A 19870-nucleotide genomic window follows, 5' to 3' on the forward strand; every position below is an offset into this window, starting at 1 on the left:
AATTTTTCGCGAATAAATTTAGGTTACCAGTGGTTTTAATCGTGACTCAAACAAAATTTGAAAACCGTCATTGTTACGTCAATGTACACTACACACGTCAAAAACGTAAATAAAATAGAAAATAGAGGGAAGTGAGCGAGGAAGCTAATTTATTTTAGCGTAATTATTTTATCATATGTATTATGTGAAGTAAATTAGTAATAAATGCTGTGTGTTGTAGCTTATGCTGCGAAATGTCGCCAAACAATATTCTTAATTCAGTGCGGAATTTTTTAGCATCACATTTTATGCATGTTGAAGATGAATGGTTATCCGGGTAAGAAAATGAATTTTCCAACATTATTAAAATAAAAAAAAGATTTTAAAGATATATGGTTATTACTTATGCATATAACATTTCTTCCAGTTGCGTCGAGTATCTGACTGAGGACACCAGCAACAACTACAGTGAAACAGAAATACAGAATCTTGCTAGAGAGCAGTGGTTGCTAAACGACCTCAAAGAGATTTGTCCGGGGTCATTGCCCGCTAATCTCAAGACTCAGCAGAAAGTTACACTAAATGGACGATTTGCATTGCAAATTAATGCTGCTGTTGATATAGGTAACAAAATCGATTCAACTCCTGATAAATTCCTTCCAGTTCATTAATTTCTTGGTACAATCACTAACACTATTAAGATCTGATATGGTAAACTTATGGCCCATTCTCAATTGACCCATAAATACATTGACTTGGTCATAAATAGACTGTATAATTCTAGATCTATGCTATTGCTAATCTGTAAAACACTCAGGGACTAAATATCTCATCTTTTCGATGGTGCAATGTGGCCGAAATGTCAAGGTTGTTTTATCAAAATAAAATATGAGAATAAAACTAAGTCCTAACCATAATGCTGTAGGTGTCCATGGGCAGCGGTGATCACTTACCATCAGGTGACCCCCCTTTTTTTTTTTTTTTTATTCCACTGGATGGCAAACGAGCAAGTGGGTCTCCTGATGGTAAAAGATCACCACCACCCATAAACATCTGCTATACCAGGGGGATTGCAGATGCGTTGCCAACCTAGAGGCCTAAGATGGGATACCTCAGGTGCCAGTAATTTCACCGGCTGTCTTACTCTCCACGCCGAAACACAACAGTGCAAGCACTGCTGCTTCACGGCAGGATTAGCGAGCAAGACCCCCTGCCCCCCCTGCTTGTATGCCAGCTGTTTGATAAAAAAAGTGGAATCATGGTGCTAGACTCATGCCATACCACAAGCTGTAAGTTTTGGTGTTTATTTCAGGTACTCCTGCTTACCAGCAGTATATGAAGCTCCAAAAAGTAAACACCGAGAATGTTGAAGCTACTACAAAATTTGAAGATAAAATTTCTAATCGCAGGTCAATATATTTTTTTATTAAGCTTCTTCCTGAATTTGAGTAGTTGATTGATTTGTTAGAATTCCATTATTTATGCCTTGCTAGTCTGTTGCCGTTGCACCCTTCCTTCCCATTGCCATTGCAGCATACTTTTCAATTATTTGATGGAATAAATTTATGGCTTGGTATTTTGATTTGTCTTAGTAGTCCTAATTCTAACTGGTATAAATAAAAAATAAATAAAATAAAAAGACATTTATTGCCACATAAAAAAAAAAAATACACTGATGATGATGATGTGGCAATAGGGTATATAATACTTAAATTATGTAGAAACTTCAGGAGGTGACTGGAGTGATAGGTAGTTTGTTTATTTCTAAAAATATATTGCACATTTGACTAAGAAATGTAGGGTTCAACCTCTTCCTAATACAACATCCATATTTGTAATCATGATAATTGTGTTCATGTTTTTAGTTTGAAGCATAAAATATTCGCAGATGTTTATTATGTCAGTTCATAGAAAAATTTAATGAAATACCACAGTGGAACCTTTTCATGATCAATTTCTCTATCTCAATGAGGGCTATCGTTTTTTGTCTTTCTAGATGGCACCACTGTTGCATGAGGTTTTTAAGTGTGACTTTCAAAGTCTGTTATTACGGGCATGAAAACAAAGTTTAAATTAAAATCATAGTTAATACACCTTAAAACCGTACCATAAAAATATCGACGAACCACAGTGTTGCGTAGTCCCATTTTGTTCAGTAAAAAAGGGAGGACAAAAGTTTCCGAAAGTCAAAACTATCTCAAAACACAGACATTCATTGCCCCGTAATCAGGGCATCAGGTAATGCGAAATATTCACAAAATTATTCTAATTATAAATAAACCTGCGTAGCTCACCCAAAAACTATGAGATTTGACATTTCGGAGACCTCACGCTACACTAGCGCCTCTAGCGGCGAATTCATACGCGATAGCCCTCATTGGCAGATGTATGGGATGTGACATTAGTAGCGCAATGGTTCCACCCTGGTACATGATTCAGTTTCCTTGACTGTATCTATATAGTGTCTAGTAAAAAATATTAATCTGTTTCAGAATGATAAAATTATATCTCACTGATGGTGTTCAAGAAATATCAGCAATAGAATATAAACCAATGAGGAATCTCAGTTGTGATATCACTCCAGGGTGTAAAGCTCTTATCAAAGGTACAATAACTTAAACAGGACTAGCAACCTTCCCTGACTTTGCATGGATGAAACTTTGAAATAAAAAAGAGGATAGAAAGTTTTCAAAGGACCTTCACCTTTTCCGAAAATTACACCCACGCGAAGCCGGGGCGCGACACTAGTTATAAAAATAATATATTACATTTTTTCGTGATAAATTATCTAACTGCTGGTGAAAACTGCATTCAAATCCATTGCATAGTTTAAAAGATCAAAGTATCAGAAAGATAAGAGAGACAAAAGACGGGAAGCGATTTATAACAAAGATGTCCGCAAGAGTCGTTAGCTACCGCGACCAGTGGCCGCAACGATTAACAAAAAAAAAACCGGCGAAGAGCGTGTCGGACACCCCCAAGATAAGGGTTCCGTAGCCATTACGAAATCAAGTTATTTTTCTTATGATTTCGTATTGTGTACAGAATCTTCCAAGTTTAGGTATATTTACACCTTAGGCTGCTATTTACTTTTAAACAACTAATAATTCGCAAGCAATGTTAGCCGTTGCAATTTTCCTTCTAAAGATACATTTACTATCACCCTGGTTTTGCTAATTTTTCTACCCAACTGTTTAGATTTTAGAAGGGGGGGAGCTCGTTTTTAATGAAAATGTGCACTTTAAAGTTGAATATTTTGCAAACAAATCACTGAATCGAAAAATCGTTCTAGCAAACCCCTAATGATTTTAAAAAACCTATCCAACGATACCCTACACTACAAGGTTGAATGAGAAAAAAAATCACCGCCACTTTACGTCTATGGGAGATACACTAAAAATAGTACATTGTGTCTTAAGGGCGGTAAATAAGGAATTACGAACGAGAGTATTAGAAGCCCGAAGTCGAATGAGTCGATGTTCGTAATTCTTGCGACATACAATGTTTTTCATCACATTTGCGAGTAAAATTGTATATTTGTAAAAGAAAAACTAATATTTTATCAAAAATTGCCGATACCGCTGATTGCGCTCTTGGCAATCCGCAGCATGTGCATGGCGTGCGTGTGCAGCGCGCGCACGGAGCAGCAGCACACCATGCAGTAACAAACTCATTTACCGACCTTGGGCTTCATGGCATGAAAATTAGTACGGGCAATGACTCATTTACCGACCACGGGTTTCATGACAAGCACATTAAGGTCGAGGGTTTTATTTGGGGGGTTGCAACCAAGGTAGCCTGCATGTTACGACACTGTTTACGAGCAAGTGTGATGAAAAATATTTTTTTTAATTTTTATTATACCATTTTGTCGGAATAGTTTGCATACATATTCGTGCAAAATTACAGCTCTAGCATTGATAGTCCCTGAGCAAAGCCCCGAACGGACAGACAGACAGACATGCCATTTTGGCTACGGAACCCTAAAAATCATTACTTATTAAAAATCTTTGTGTTTAAATTACAGGACCAATAGAGTGCCGTCGCGGCGTTCTGCTTCTAGCAGAAAGTTCGTTAGAACTGCTCGGAGGAGAAGTGCAGGAAATTTCCATCTCAAATTCTTTGGCTGGCCTACTGTCCACCAAGCTTGGACTGCCCATGACCCAAGGTAAATCTTGCTGGATTGGAAGTCTCAATCAATTAGTTATATAGATAAGTGAAATATGTAGTTCTATGTATTCTTAGAGTCGTGTTGGCCTAGTGGTTTGTCCCTTCAGGCCATATGGCATCTCAAGCAGAGGATCGAGGGTGCTAATTCAGGCTCACACCTCTGAATTTTTTCGCCACACATTTAGGGTTTTCGAGAATTAAGATTTTCATAGTAATATGTGTGACAAGGAGGGGATAGTCTAAGAATAAATTAGTGTGACGTAATTTATGGTTTGCCCCTTTACGCCACGCATCTGTAGTCCTGACGGTGCTGCGGATGTCTATGGGCGACGGTAATCATATTACATAAAAAAAAACATGCACTAATCAGGATAAGCCGATTAAGTACTATTAGGTACATACATACCAGTAGCGGATTTTATTAAAAATAAGGCGATCTCCCCTCTACTACTGTCCTGACAGCTTCATTGACAGTACAGTAATTATAAACACGCGCGGCGTGCCTCTTTCATGGCATCTAATAGAGCAGCGTTGCGTAAGACGGGTCTCTGCTCTATTGAAACAGCACGCCGCGTCAAGCCAAGCCCGCGCGGAGGCTGTTTTCACTAGTTCTATAATACTACTGTCAATGGAACTAGTGAGAACGCACCGCGCGGAGGCCCTTAAAAAATGTGCTGTACCTTCCAGGCACTGCCTCCGACCTGAACGCTACGGCCAGCCACCCAAGAAACACCGACATCCCCCTACCGCACACAGAAATGCCGCCGGCCCTCGAAACTATCCACCAAACGGACTCCTTTGATCCTCGCCCAGTGGCCGTCGTCACGAGCGTCCAAGTAGCCAACTTTGCTGATGACGACATCGACGTAGACCAGCTAGCAGCCATAGAAGCTCAGATCTCTAACCCAAGCAAAAGATCACTGACAGACACCACACACACAAGCACTGAGAAGAAACTTAAAATGGATAACACAAGCACAGTAAACAGAGTAGAAGACTACCCCGAAGACAATGACTTATTCGCAGAAGACGAGGATTATTTAAGAGAATTAGAGAATAAATTTGACGCGAGTTACAATACGCCTAAAGTTAAGTTTCCAGTACCAGTGTCATCAGAACCATTCGTGTATATAAAACAGATAAACGATATGAGAGAGAGTGAGAAGGCTGGAAGAGTGTTCAGAGTTAAAGGTCAAATTATGAAGTTGCTGTCGAAATTATCTGTTGGAAAAGACGGGTGGAGTTTGCGCTGTACTATTGTAGACGGCACGGGCAGTATTGATGTGGATTTTACAAATAACGTGCTCTCTAAGTTAGTCGGATTTACGCCCCAAGAGATGAATCAGCTCAAGAAGCAAATGGCGACGAAACCGGAACTGAAACAGAAAGCTGTTATGGTAAGTGCATAATGTCTGTATGATTTATTGCTCATTATATCAGCCGTCGGATGCCCACTGTTGGGCATAGGCCTCCCCCATATAGCTCCGGTTGCTTCGGTTGGAAGTGGCCTGCATCCACTGTGAACCCGCGGCTTTAACCAGGTCATCCGTCTGTCTCGTTGGTAGACGTCCTACGCTGCGCATGCCAATCCGCGGCCTTCATTCAAGAACTTTTTTGCCCCAAACGGCCATCTGTTCTTCGTTCTTTCATCGTTCGCCTCATTTCTAGTTTGATCCCGTAGAAAAACCCCGAGCATAGCCCTCTTCACAGCTCGCTTAGCAACTGAGCCTTTCTTTTCGATATACCGTTAGTTTGAAAAAACTCGTATTGAGATGACAGCAATGAACAAGATTTTTAACCTTTTAACCGCCAATACGTTTTCATTCATAACCGACCAACCAATTTGTCAGTTAAGAAAAAAAAATACCAACCACCCAACCAGGTGGACAGAGTGGTTTGTCGGTTGGTAATACATCCGTATCGCCACCTACACCGAAACTATATGACGTTTTGTCTTAATTATAAGACCGCGGCGAAATGAGCTGGATAATTTTTGTCTTATAATTCAGACTATGGCGGTTAAAAGGTTAAACAATATTCGTGCCTTTTGTCTCATTTATTGATTGATTGCTGGTTTTTGCAGGCACTACAAAAAGCGAAGGATACACTTCAGGTGCTGTACTGCATAATAGAGCTGACTATACTCGACGTGCCCAAGATCACGTGCCTTATACCTTTCGACGGCTCCCACGTCGACCTATTGAGGAAAAGAATACAGACGTAGCATTCATATTTAGTTTGATTTTGCATGACTTATGACTTTGTGTTAACACGTTGGTTTGCAAAACATATAAGGCATAAATTGAACCTAGATCTGTTAGTGATTCTATCAATGATGCTCAGAGCATCATCTGAAAAATATAGACGAGTGATGCTGTTAGTTCTCCAGTGGTTATTTTGAAATTAGAGTTAAATTCGATTGGTTGCGGCAGCTTTTTCTTGGCGACGATGGTTAAAAATTCGCATTTTTAATAAGCTTGATGATTTTGCAGCATTTGAAAGTCAGGGTAGTTATTCTTGGTTATACAGTAAGTACAGAGTACATATATGGGCACACTTCGTTCTTTGTAGCAATATAAATAAGGTAAACAAACTTGACGTGACTTTTTGCTGATAATCTTTTTTTTATATACACCGGTGTTTTTCACATTTATTTAATTGTTACTAATTTCATTATATTTTAAAAGTATTAATACCGGTTAAAAAGCTTGTTAACCTTGTTTTTAATGCTAAAATACTAAATATAGTTTTTCTAATTTATTGTTTTAGGTTTCAGGCATGAAATGGCCGGCTCAGGCCTGAAATGTCTGTTTTCCTAAAATGTACAATTCTCAAAACGTCTGCGTTTTCACAATGTTAGCACTTCTATTTGTCAGCTTTCTCAAAATGTCTGCTATTTAAAATGTGTACAATCTCAGGAAGTCGTCTATTCATAATGTTTACATTCCTATAATATTAGCATTACCATAATTTCTGCTTTCCCGTTATGTTCACTTTTTTAAATAGGCTATAGTCTTGTTATGTTTGTTTTCCCATAATGTCTGCTTTATTTTCAAATCAATGTTCTAAAGTTAAAAGGTTTAATTAAATAAATAAAATATTTTATTTCCTTTTACAAGTAGGTTTATAAATGACAGTTTCCGGGACCTCCCTTTAGGCTTACAGAGCCTGTGTTAGGACGTCCCGCTCTTCCTTTGCTTGGGTGATAGGTACTTGTAGGAATCCAGAGGTATCCAGTGTGTCAGCCAGGTTCATTACATAACATAAGAAATCTTACATCTAAAAACTTATCACGTAGTAGTAGTAAAAATAACACAAGTAAAACAATACACATTTAAGTCCTTTAGGTTTAATTGCTTGCATACTTACTCTTTGATAACATATTACTATACCTAATATAAAATTACTGCTTTAGAACAAAATATTTTTCGTTCTCAACCGGTTTCGTACCCGAACGAAGGGATTTTCGTAGTTTAGTTTTTTACTAAAATCAATGCTAATAAATGCGAAAGTAACTCAGTCTGTCTGTCTGTTACTCTTTCACGGCTAAACCGCTGAACCGATTTAGATGAAATTTGAAGACCATGATTGGAGACATTTTCGGAATAAGAGTTTTCTGGAATGCCAACAATACAATACAATACAATACAAAGACTCTTTATTGTACACCAGACATAGTAAGCGATACAGAAAACAGATGAAGGTGAGCAATAGGCGGCCTTATCGCTTAAGAGCGATCTCTTCCACGCAACCTTTTTTACAGAAAGAACGTTATAAGTAGGCGGTTATTGTGAGGTTGCAGACATTTTGAGAATGAGCACTTTCTGAAAAGCGAACATTATACAAAAACTGTCATTTTTGGAGACAGGCAATTTTAAATAGCTGACATTTTGAGAAGCTGACATTATGCAAAAGACGTGTTGACATTCTGAAAAGCAGACATTTTGCGAAAAATACATTTTAGGAAAACGGATATTTCAGGCCTGAGCCGAATGGCCATTTTACTAGTCTTCACTTCTGTAAATATATAACGAAATAAAGAAAACAGAGCTTACGTTTTAAAATCATATTTTATTTTAATACACCAGTTAACGCAATAATATGTTGAGTTCAATATACAAAATTTATCAAATAATATAAATCAACATAGTCTAACCAACAATACAGGACGACTGTCCTGACAAATGCAAATGTTGAAAAACAGCCACAGACAAGCGTTGCTCTTTGCAATTGAAAGTTTACCTGAATTTTTTGTATGCCGTTAAACCTAGCGCAGATAGTAAATTGACCGAAAACAGGACGGTGCCATCTAGTTCTGTTAACAGGAACTACATAACCTAAATTGCGCTATAAATATGCATAAGCGTCTATTTAGGGTCATTTTACGATCGACCAAGTTTGAATCAATAAATAATTATTCTTCAAGATCTGGAGTGAACGATTCAAATTAGCGTTATACATTCTGATCAGAACTCATGATTTGTGACGATTTAATTTTCACCATATTCGAATGCAATAAACATGTTTCAGTGATTTGAGGAATCAAGATATGGCTCAAGTTATTATTGGTATTATACGACTAAACTATTCAGAGTTCTTACAGCTTGGTAAATTAAGAGTTTGAAAATAGCCAGCACTAGTTTTTCTACCTACATTTTTGATGCGGACAACAGTTCTGCAAACTCTTCATTTGCGAAGGTGTGTTAGCTAAACCAGCTTTTTGCTTTTTAGTAGCCTTAGCGAAATACTTACATATTTAATGCCTTGACTATATATAAGTTTTATGCGTTGGCGAACGCACGTCGAGAAAATTAATTGTAAACACTGGGATATGATGAGTTAAGTTTTAACGACGAATAAGTAGCTTAGTGCACCATAGTGTATTTCGACAGAATGTATCAATTCAATTCAATTTTATTTCCCATCAATTAAATTTTATATCACAATTGAACTGAAACTAAATCGTACCGCACTGCTCCCAGAAGCTTGTGGACTTATTATAATGTTCTATGGTATACTGATGATTAGTTTTGAGGGCTGCGAGACAGCGTGAATAACTTAGAAATAAAATTGTTATTTGACATCACAATACAATAAATAACTAAGCTAGTTTCATTATCATAAATGGCGTTCCTGCGTATCCTGACTACTCAAGTTGCTGATAAAATGTGCCAATTTAGGCAAACTAACCAACTTCAGACACTGACACGGCAATGGAAGACTGGTGCCTGTTGAATTATATTCTTTATTCACACGTTATTAGAGTCCGTTTTACGACTCCCCAAGGTAACGGGATCACAATAGCAAGTTAAAAAAACATAGGTAAGAAATAATGAATAAATAGGTTAAAAATTGAATAATCAATACGTATGGTAGTCTCGCGTAACACTTAACTCTTACTGAGAACCGTCCACCTCGGGAGAAAGAAAATGTAGAGATTAAAATATAGTAAATCAAAGACGACTTAAAATAATACGTCTTATGCGTGTAACTATTTATTTATATAACAGCTTCGACGAATAACACCGTAAATGCACCATACAATACCGTAATTCATTCTTATCAATTCCTTAAATACATAAACGATCGCACCTACAACGTTATTCCTCGGCACTGCTCGTACGCGACTAAATAGTGTACATAGTAATATGGGGCGTAGAGCCGTAAAAATTACAAAATATCGTCACTAGGAGGGTGGCTCCGAGGTACGGAGCCGTTCGTTAAACGTTTCGGGCGGGCGATGGTCGTCGGCGCTCGGGAGGGAGCGAAGCGCTTCCGAACACCGACCACTAACAACCGGACAGCCATCCACGAGATCTAAGACCGGTCGCAGGACAGCGCTCGGAAAGGGAAAGCCGATCAAGAAGCTATTTACAGCTCGACGACCCGAGCCCCGGCCGTCGACACCGAAACTTAGGCCACCAGGGATACGTCTACTCTCGAAACCCTTATAGGATCCTCTCGTAGAACAGTAGGTAGGCCTGCGCGCGGAGCACCTTTTCCTCGCTGATCTCGGACACCATGCTGTCGGACACGTAGTACCACTTGCCGGCGGGCGGGTCCGCGGTCACGCCGTCGCCGGACTCGTAGCCCGACAGGTCCGACTCGGAGCCGGGGTCGCCGTCGCCGGCGGCGGGCGCGGGCGCGGGCGCGGGCGGCGCCACGTTGGCGCTCTTGGGCAGGAACCCCCAGCGCGGGTGGTCGCGGCGCAGCGGCGCGCGCACCTTGACGTAGGCGACGTAGTGTCCGCCGTGCATGCCGCCCGAGTGCTCCACGACGCCGTACAGCGCGTACAAGAGCTGGTCGTGACGCGCGCCGGCGCGGCGCATCTTGTCCAGCGCGCAGAACGGCGCCAGGTCCAGCGCGGCCGGGAACTCCACGTGCTTGGACATCTTGCGGAACATGCAGCGCGGGCCCAGCTGGAACCGCTTCAGGTGCAGGATGAGCACGGCCGGCGCGCTCGCGACCAGGAACCGCTTGGTCGCGTTGGTGTAGACCGTCCGCACCTTCCCGTCCTGGTCGTTCCCCTCGCGCTTGGAGCAGGTGTCGCAGCCGACCTTGTTGTTGCCGGTGAGCAGCTCGAGCGCGGTGAACTGGCTGAGGCAGGAGGCTACGCTGCACTCGTCCTCGTCGCTCACGTGCCGCTGGCCGCCGCGCGAGTACGACAGGAAGTCCAGCAGCACCTTGTCGTCGGCGCCGCCCAGCGTGGGGCGCGAGGGCGGCGGCGCGGGCAGCGCGGGCGGCGCGGGGGGCGCGCTCAGAGTCTTCTCCTCCATGTCAAGTTTGAGCTTGTCGAGTTTGTTGGCGACTTGGACGTGGTTGGCGAGGTCCTCGGGCTGCCGGTCGGGGGCGACTCGTAGCTGCTGTCGCCGCTGTGCTCCAGCAGCTGGCGGGAGCCGGCCACGCTGATGCCGCGCGAGACCACCTTGTTGGAGTACTCGGGGGCGAAGGCGATGCGCGACACGGGCCTCTCGGGCTCCGCCGGCGCCGGCGCCTCCGTCAGCTCCAGATTGATCTCGCTCGACAGCGAGCTCGGGCTTCCAAGCTCCTTGTTATCTGTGGGAGAATCCACATGATCGACCGTCTCGGTAGAGTTGTGTTTGGTGGCCTCCGGGCTGGCCACGCCGGAGTCCGGATTCGAAAGGTTCTCGAAGGGTACGAGGGGCTTGTATTCGAGAGGAACGGTCGTGGTCGACGTGGACGAGTCGACGTACTCCACTTTCCCGTTTTCGGGGGCGTCTTTCTCTACGAGGTGGACGGGACTGGTGCGGATGGAGTCGGAGCTGATGACCTTCTCAGAGTTATACCCTGACTCCATGTGGTAGTGAGCGAAGTTGGCAGCCGTGTGTGCTATGGCTTGGGTGCCTACGGAAGCGCTGTGGGTATCTGCTCTTCGCGGGACATCCTCCAAGTTGTCTTCGACATCAGCGTCTGACTGCTCTGAGGAAGACTTACCGTCTTCCTTCTTCGGACCGTTCGCTTCAGGCGTCGTGTCGTCTTTTGACGTGGAATTACCTAGAAATAGATATAGGATTGTGTCAATAATGTTGAAGATTAAGTATACTTGAGCTTAAGCTGCATGACTGCAGATTTTGTCTCTTTATAAGTTATATTAACAGAAAAACTGAACAGCTAAAAATTTACAAGGTGCCAGAAGAATGGATGAATCTTACTATACATACGGATACCAATAATGATGTCCGCAACAAAGCTATTATATTATTTAGGCCACTCTTAGAACCACATCCACAATCAGATCTCTCCATTCTTACAAGGGTTTTAATGCAACAGAATGTTTTCAGAGCAGAATTCAGATATGTAAATCAATGGAATATTTTCGCGGGACTCGTATTGTTTAATACAGCTGCATGTGAAGCGATAGTAAGCCATGCGAGCAGCACCTTTGTTCTTGCGCGCCGCTTTTCTCGCAGCAATCCGCTCCTTTTTAAGCTGATGCTTCGACGGTTTATTGTCTTCTTGTGTATTGTACATATTCTCCTCTGAAAATATGTTATTTCGTCAATTTTCTATATTATTTACCACACACAATGCGACATTAATTGTTTATGACGGGACACCAAGCTTTAAAACAATTGTTATCGGACATGGACGAAATCGGCACGCACAAGGGGAGTTTAAATAGCAAACACATTGGATATCAAACTTTCGGCTCGAGTTGATGCCATGAGCTGGCTCTCACATTTCGTCTACAATATGCACATAAAACTTGATATCCGAGTGCGTGATTATCAAAATCTCCAATCGCAACAGAATCACGATTCAGTATCATTTATTAGTTGGAAAAATTAGTTTTTTATTTTATTTTATTATCTAAGTATTTCATTTTGGAGAATTAGCTTTTTATAGTTGGGCAATGTGAAAATTTTAGCTATTGTACTTGTTGTACTGTATTGGACTTCATGTGCTGGGTTGTATGCTCGATTTCAAACAAACTATCTAAATAACGGGATCTTTTACGGCCGGATAGTCTGGTGGTTAGTAACCATGTCCATAAAGCTGGGCCCTCCAGCTATCGTTCGAAACACGGTAAGGGCAGCTGCTTGTATGATGCACACAAAAATTTAAGCAGTCGACTATAGTCAGATAAGATATACGGCCACAAATATGTCTACTACTTTATTGAGGTCTCTATTTTTATGAGTAAACTTTACGAACATAATTTTAAGAGTTAATTTTGTTGACGTGTTGATTTGAGATAAGAGATTTTTTCAAAGTAGCGTACTAGTCTTCATTTACCTCGCCTCGCTCCGCTCAACTGTTCCCACCAAAGATGTGCTGTGCGAAGATAGATAAATGAAGCGTTTCCATCGGTTCATGAAAAACACATTTCTCGGAACACACCTCGCACATCTCTGGTCGAAACACAGCCTTATCCATAATACAAGTTCAGCTTTAGTTTGGGACTGAGGAATGAACTTTTACTCTACAACAACGAATCAATTCATCACACAAAACGAACCAAGCACAAGTCCTACCGTTGGGTGTTTTCCTGCGGACGACGGCGGGGGGCTGCGGGCGGGACGCGGCCACGGGCAGCGACAGGTCCAGGAAGTACTCGGCGCGGTCCGACTGGTGGAAACACTCCTGGCACTCCAGCGTGGACACCAGGAAGCCGCGAAACACCTGTGACACGGCAAACTTTTGAAACAAGTACAATGAAGACAAGAGAACAAAAAACAAAATCAAAACATGAAACTACTTTAAAAAAAATATGGGGGAAACGAGCAGGCGGTTCGCCTGATGGTAAGCGATTACCGTCGCCCGTGGACACCTGCAACACCAGAAGGGAATTGTTGAATCAGGCATTACTTTGCGGAGGTCCATATCAATAATGAACTGAAACAGTTAAACTAAAAGAATTTGCAGGTGATCAAAGTAATGGTTTCAGTTCATTTACGCGAAACTACCGTGAGACTCGCTCATATTACATAAATGATATTGTGCTGGATAACGCGTAACTTAACTTCCTGTCAGGAGCAACGCGAACGGTAACTTCCTGTCAGGAGCAACGCGAACGGTAACTTCCTGTCAGGAGCAACGCGAACGGTAACTTCCTGTCAGGAGCAACGCGAACGGTAACTTCCTGTCAGGAGCAACGCGAACGGTAACTTCTTGTCGCAACGCGAACGGTAACTTCCTGTCAGGAGCAACGCGAACGGTAACTTCCTGTCAGGAGCAACGCGAACGGTAACTTCCTGTCAGGAGCAACGCGAACGGTAACTTCCTGTCAGGAGCAACGCGAACGGTAACTTCCTGTCAGGAGCAACGCGAACGGTAACTTCCTGTCAGGAGCAACGCGAACGGTAACTTCCTGTCAGGAGCAACGCGAACGGTAACTTCCTGTCAGGAGCAACGCGAACGGTAACTTCCTGTCAGGAGCAACGCGAACGGTAACTTCCTGTCAGGAGCAACGCGAACGGTAACTTCTTGTCAGGAGCAACGCGAACGGTAACTTCCTGTCAGGAGCAACGTGAACGGTAACTTCCTGTCAGGAGCAACGCGAACGGTAACTTCCTGTTAGGAGCAACGCGACTGCAATGCACACGCGAATGGATTTAAAACGCCCTTGTGTACTGCAAGAGAGCACGTATTGCAGCCGCCGAGTCGCGTTGCTCCTAACATGAAGGGTTTACAAAACACATCGAAAAAAAAAAGCAGAAAAGAAGAGGTTCGAAAGTAATCTACGAGTACCTATCTATTGAAATTGAATATCTGCGCTGCGTTTATCCACAGGTTTATGCAGAGTCAAGGTGATTTTCCACCGGCAATTTGTATGCATTCTCGCGCGCCCGCCGCGTGCCGCCGTGAACCGCCGCGGGCGCATACAAATTTCAATTCTCGTCTCGCCTCGCCGGTGGAAAATCACCATCAGCGCCTTTTTCCCCATAGAACATTGTATCCACTGTTTAGTTTAGTTAAGCACATATTTTAAGATTTTGTCTTTATTTTTGTCTTTAAGTTTTAGCTAACCGTATTAAGTTAATCTTTACTTTATTAGTACGATTTATACTTTATTATGGTGAATATAAAGTTTTATCAAACAATCAATCAAAAACAGTGCGTCTCTCGTTTTGGGCCACTGGGTGCGTTAGTGACGATATAGTGGTCATCAAATGCAAGCTTCAAACTCAAGCAGCTCAATCAGTATCCAGAGCAGATAAAAAAATCTTGTACAAGATTGCATACAACCCAAACCTATAGAAATTACTAATTGGTGAACATACACTGGTACAAACCTGCTCAGGCCTAAGCATGGTATCGGAAGCCTGTTGGCCGTAGAACTTGACCTTCTGCTTGATCTCACCGTCCACCTTAGACGGGTCAACCTTGGAGTTCATACCGAGGCTGTTGAGGATCACCGACTGGTAGCGTCTAAGGTCTTCTGACCTGGGAAAAGGAAAAAAGACTTGGAGGATGATACTATGGTGTGCATTGAGTAGTCAGCAGGTTAGGTACTGCCTACCCCTCCGTGGGGGGTTGCGTCGCGGTGCTGCGACGCAAACTGCTTTCTATCAATCCTTATCCAAATCAATCATTGCATATTCGAAACTGTTTCAATACCTGTAGATTACTTTATGAATTACTAGCCGTTATCCGCGACTCCGTCTGCGTAGAATTCGGTTTTCACTATCCCGCGGGAACTATGCAATTTTCCTGGATAAAAACTATCCTATGTACTTCCTCGGGACTCAAACTATCTGTATACCAAATTCAGCAGTTTAGACGGGATGAAGTAACAAACAAACAAACAGACTTACAAACTTTCGCATTTATTATATTAATGGGATGAGATAGTGGGATTCAAATCGAATATCGTCACTACTTTAAAAAAAACTCGTAGCTCAAAATAGATAATTTTTCTGAGTGAACTTTATAGACATTACATCAAGGTTCAATTTTGTTGACATATTGATTTTAGATACGAGATTTTTTCAAAGTAGTGACGATATTCTATTCAAAAGACATTACGAATTCAAAAAAGTGCTCCGGCTTCGCGTGGATATTGTCTTTGGGAAATGAAGCTGTAAATGGTGTTGAATAACCTTTTTTTTTAAATTGTGGCCGTGTGAAGCGGGGCTAGTTTATTTATAAAGAAATGTGATCCAATGTGCCGGTTACCTGACAGCCTCAAGCAGGTGTCTGAGCAGCTCGTGCGCGTCGTGTTGGTCGCCGCCGCCGAACTGCGGCAGCTTGTTGACGAGCGCTGACAGCAGCTTGCGTGGGTTGTACACACCGCCCTCGCCTGCACCGCACAACACAACATTAAACCCGGAGCTGACTCTAGTGAATCAGATCACTAGGAATCGAGCGAGATTACCCATGACTAGATCCGTGATCCTATCCACTCATGTAAAAGTAATGAAAACGTTTGCTGACCAGCCCACTGTACCATCAGCCAAATATGTGGTCTACCACCTTAAACTTGATAATCGTTTGCATTGCATGTCACAAACCAATAATGCCAATAGACATGTCTGTCAACTTGAAAATTCGACTTTAGCGACATATTCATTTGATAGGAAGTTGATTAAAAATTGATAGACCACTTATTTGGCTGATGGTACCACATAAATTACAATTGCTAGAATAATGTCTTTCTCATACATGAAGACATGTGGAATTGTAAAGCTTGCAATCTTTGTGGCATTAGAGCCTGAAGATCAGTATGACATAGCCTTACTGACCAGTCCTTAAAATTGAATAATGTATGAAACTCCAAATGATAATCACTCAAGTCAAGTAGTATGTTACCCTATGCCAGGTCACAATTTTTTTAAACTATCCTCAAAGGATTATTTATTATTCCTCATAAAGGAAAGGTCATAAATTATTTTTTCTCACAAACTTCAGCAAAACTTGAAAGTACATATCTGTAGGTACTTAACTATAAACAATGATGGTTGATACTTTTGCAACTGCTATTTTTTATCTTAGTCTTTATAAGAACAATTAGCAACACAAAAAGGTTAGAGTAGGTAAATACTGTTATCTCTTAGGTAACTGTATACTTTTATCATTCAGGTCAATGACGTTCTTTAAATATGTATCATTATAACCTTGAAATCAGTCAACCGCTTTCAGAAGAAGCGACGCAAATTTACAGATTCATTGGACGGCCTTGGCCTTTGCATCCAGAGACGTGGTTTCAGTGCAAGGCAGAATGTAATATCTGTCTGTAGTGTGGTGTATATATCTGAGGCTCTCCATGAGGCTGACATAGTCACATTTGGTGTGCTAAAGCCTCGTTAAAATATCAGAGGAAAAAAACCTTGAAATTACTATTGTCAATTATATATGAGACCAGAAAAAAGGATAGCAGTTTAAAGACAGTAGAAGTGCAGACCCCATTACTTCTAAAATGCTATAATTTCGTGATTCCTTCTTCTTGTGAATCACATTTACTAATTCTTTAACATAGCTTCTACAAAAAAGTAATTCTTAGAAAACAGATAAAGAGAATTAAAATTTTACATCATGAACTTGTTGCATTGTTCCAGCAATTTACATTAAAAATGTGACAGTTACAACAAAAGTGGATCCCATTAGAATTTGAGGGGCAAATATTAAAGACAGGTAAGAGGATTTTGATATCAAACTCGATTATCAAAGTTTTTTACATTATAATAGTTATTTCCCATGTGGTGTTAGGTTTGAATTACACCTCTCCATTTCTTACGTCAATGTTGTAAGAGGCGACCAAGGATATAGGTTAAGGTACACCATAGGCGACAGGCTAGCAACCTGTCACTATTGTACCGTTTTTGTCAAACTTAAAACCTAAAATTGCTAAAAGTGGGTCCGAAGCAGTAACATTTAGTGTGCTCTGCCTACCCTATTTGGGAATACAGGCGTGATGTTTGTGTGTGTGTGTGTGTGTGTGTGTGTGTGTATTGCTCCAAGTTTTGTTTGTAAAAAAATAGTTACTGTCACATATAAAAATGAAACAAAATAATAGTTGACTCAATTCTCTTCTTCATCTCTCTTTCTTTGCCTAGGGATCATTTAAAATTACTTTGTGTAAACTTCTCGAATTATGCTTCAAAATATACACAATTGTAAACAAAGCTAGGGGCAATCATTAGCATGTATATGACAAAAGCAGTTCATCAATCAAAGAACTCCCTACCTGTCAAGTTAAGTTGTGCTGCCTGAATTCTGATGCCTGTTTATCATCATACTGAACTTGTTATTTATATTTAGAAAAATTATAAAGTATATAAAAAATATACAAAAGCTAGTATATTGACTCAGCCAGACAACCTTCAGTAACATCAGTAGATAGTGCACATACTAACTCCATGCGATTATGTATGCATGCATATGGGTGTTTAAGACAAAGTAATTACACAAAGTAGGTCATTACTCGGCTAATTATACTTTGTATCAGATTACATTGCCTCCTCTACCAGCAGTTTCCATGAACTGCAGATTTAGAAATCAAACAATGGTCATTATTTCAATAACATAAACTTGTCTAGGACTTGCTGCTATTTTTAACAATGATCCTTATTGGATTTTTGTTATCATTCTATTTATAAGGGATCTTTTATTTTAAGTCTATTCATATGTATTAGTTTCACTAACACATTCACTACCAAGAACCTGACAATCTTCAGTACAAATAAGAAACATACTGGTACTGCTTAGGTTAGGTTAGCAGCAAGAAATTCCAATAAGCTCAATTAATGGAAGTAATAATTGAAACAATGGGAATAGACCCTTTTTTATACCTATATTTTTCTTCTAATTAGAATTTGTATGCTTTGAAACAAAGCATCTAATAATACCTACTTGCTTTTTCTTGTTTCTTGTATTAACTAAAATAATATGTAAATTAGAATGGTCATGGAATAACATACCTGTTTGCAAGTCAGCTAAAGTCTCAGCCAAAGTGCGAGTCAAAGGTCCCCATTCTGATAACTGGCCAGTAATAGGGGGTAGCTCCACTTCCTTCATTTCCTCTCCATCAAGCTTCATCTTCAGCTGGCCACCTGGCAGAGTGAACTGTTCACCCGTCGTGGACATCTCTCGCAGCACTGGCAGCAAATACGGGGTTTGCACTAGGCACTGCATAACAGAGTTGAAAAAACAAGTGTTCCCTAAATTAGACAGGCCTCTTACCCTCTGACCGTTATAACCCGTAGCTTTGTCTTTGCCTTTAAAGTAATCTATCTTTAATATTGTCTCTTGAGGTGGGGGAAGCTCAATTGGAGGTAAGGATTTATTGGCGCTGCCGGAAACAGCTTGTTTCTTAAGGTACTCAATGCACTCATGAAGTTTTTTGGAGCTAGTGGCTGTTACTTCATCATTGCAATTGTAGCAGTATATTGCCCAGGTGGTGGTATTGGCGGTGAGCGCGTGCGAGTCCGAGTGGGGACGGTTGAAGTGGTTCAGAGCGTGCTGGTTCCTCGCGCGCCCGCAGAGCTGTGTTCCACATCGTAAACACATCCACAGCGAAAGATCCTCCACGAAATCTGGGTCAGACACCTCAGTTTTAGTACTCTTCAGACATTCGGAGCATTCCTTCTCGAAGCCCCCGACCTTCAGGGACTTCTTGAGCCTCGTCAGGTCCACAGCTTTCGCGACGTGAGGACATGCGGACTTGACGTTTTCGTCGCAGGATTCCGTAGATTCGTCCCCATTTTCCCCAGGATCACTTTGCCTCTTTTTCTTGACCATTTTCGCGTTAACTAGGTCAGGAGACTGCCTGCAACACGTAACCAGATACGTTTATAGAATATCCGGATGGATATAAAAAGAGAAAAATGACAAATCTGTGTCGATAGCCATTGCACGCGTGACAGCGCACAATCGTCCTCAAAGTTCATTTATAGGTTCGCACTGATGCCAAATCTTTATTTAATACATTTGTCTAACACTTACAGTTACATGCGAAGAAAGATTTAAGACTTATTGCGTCGAAACTCCAGTCAAGTTCCGATTTTTCTCAATTTCGTCAAAAGAAAAGTAAACCACGACCGTCAGACATCTTAGCAATGTCACCAACATAATACAATACAACTGTACAAAAGTTGAATTAAGGGGAAGCAATTCAACTTTAAAATTTTAAATTTTGGTGTAAATAAGACCGTTTTAGTCTAATCAGAAGTTTTTAAAGTGTCTTTTTGCGAACCTTATTTTTAACATAGATTAAAGCCCTAAATCCAATTAGATCGGATAAAATCGATAAATCGAATGG

At 41.2% G+C, this 19870-nt stretch overlaps 2 protein-coding genes across 2 annotated transcripts; one reads left to right on the forward strand and one right to left on the reverse strand.

Moving 5' to 3' along the window:
- Positions 1–110: 110 nt before the first annotated feature.
- On the forward strand, positions 111–6379 carry LOC141445144 (recQ-mediated genome instability protein 1-like). The gene is made up of 7 exons (XM_074110927.1): positions 111–316; positions 407–603; positions 1292–1388; positions 2472–2584; positions 4007–4147; positions 4837–5546; positions 6233–6379. The coding sequence occupies exons 1-7, from the start codon at positions 234–236 to the stop codon at positions 6371–6373; spliced, it is 1482 nt and encodes a 493-aa protein (XP_073967028.1). The 5' UTR covers positions 111–233; the 3' UTR covers positions 6374–6379.
- A 1821-nt stretch (positions 6380–8200) lies between these two features.
- LOC141445143 (ubiquitin carboxyl-terminal hydrolase 16/45-like) lies at positions 8201–19692 on the reverse strand. Its single transcript, XM_074110926.1, is given in 8 exon segments — positions 8201–10984; positions 10987–11664; positions 12051–12149; positions 13146–13293; positions 14907–15057; positions 15790–15913; positions 18531–19378; positions 19555–19692. Coding segments are annotated over 7 exon segments (2907 nt in total). The 5' UTR covers positions 19351–19378; positions 19555–19692; the 3' UTR covers positions 8201–10097.
- Between the last annotated feature and the right edge of the window lie 178 nt (positions 19693–19870).

Source organism: Choristoneura fumiferana, unplaced genomic scaffold, assembly GCF_025370935.1.
Source record: "Choristoneura fumiferana unplaced genomic scaffold, NRCan_CFum_1 Sck3bRy_369;HRSCAF=857_pilon, whole genome shotgun sequence".
NCBI lineage: Eukaryota > Metazoa > Arthropoda > Insecta > Lepidoptera > Tortricidae > Choristoneura > Choristoneura fumiferana.

Bases quoted from the DNA above. Each gene is read 5' to 3' on its own strand.
- LOC141445144 (XM_074110927.1), top strand. From the start codon at position 234: ATGTCGCCAAACAATATTCTTAATTCAGTGCGGAATTTTTTAGCATCA. The intron at 1,389-2,471 runs GTCAATATATTT...AATCTGTTTCAG, and splicing joins GATAAAATTTCTAATCGCAG to AATGATAAAATTATATCTCA. The intron at 5,547-6,232 runs GTAAGTGCATAA...TGGTTTTTGCAG, and splicing joins TGAAACAGAAAGCTGTTATG to GCACTACAAAAAGCGAAGGA.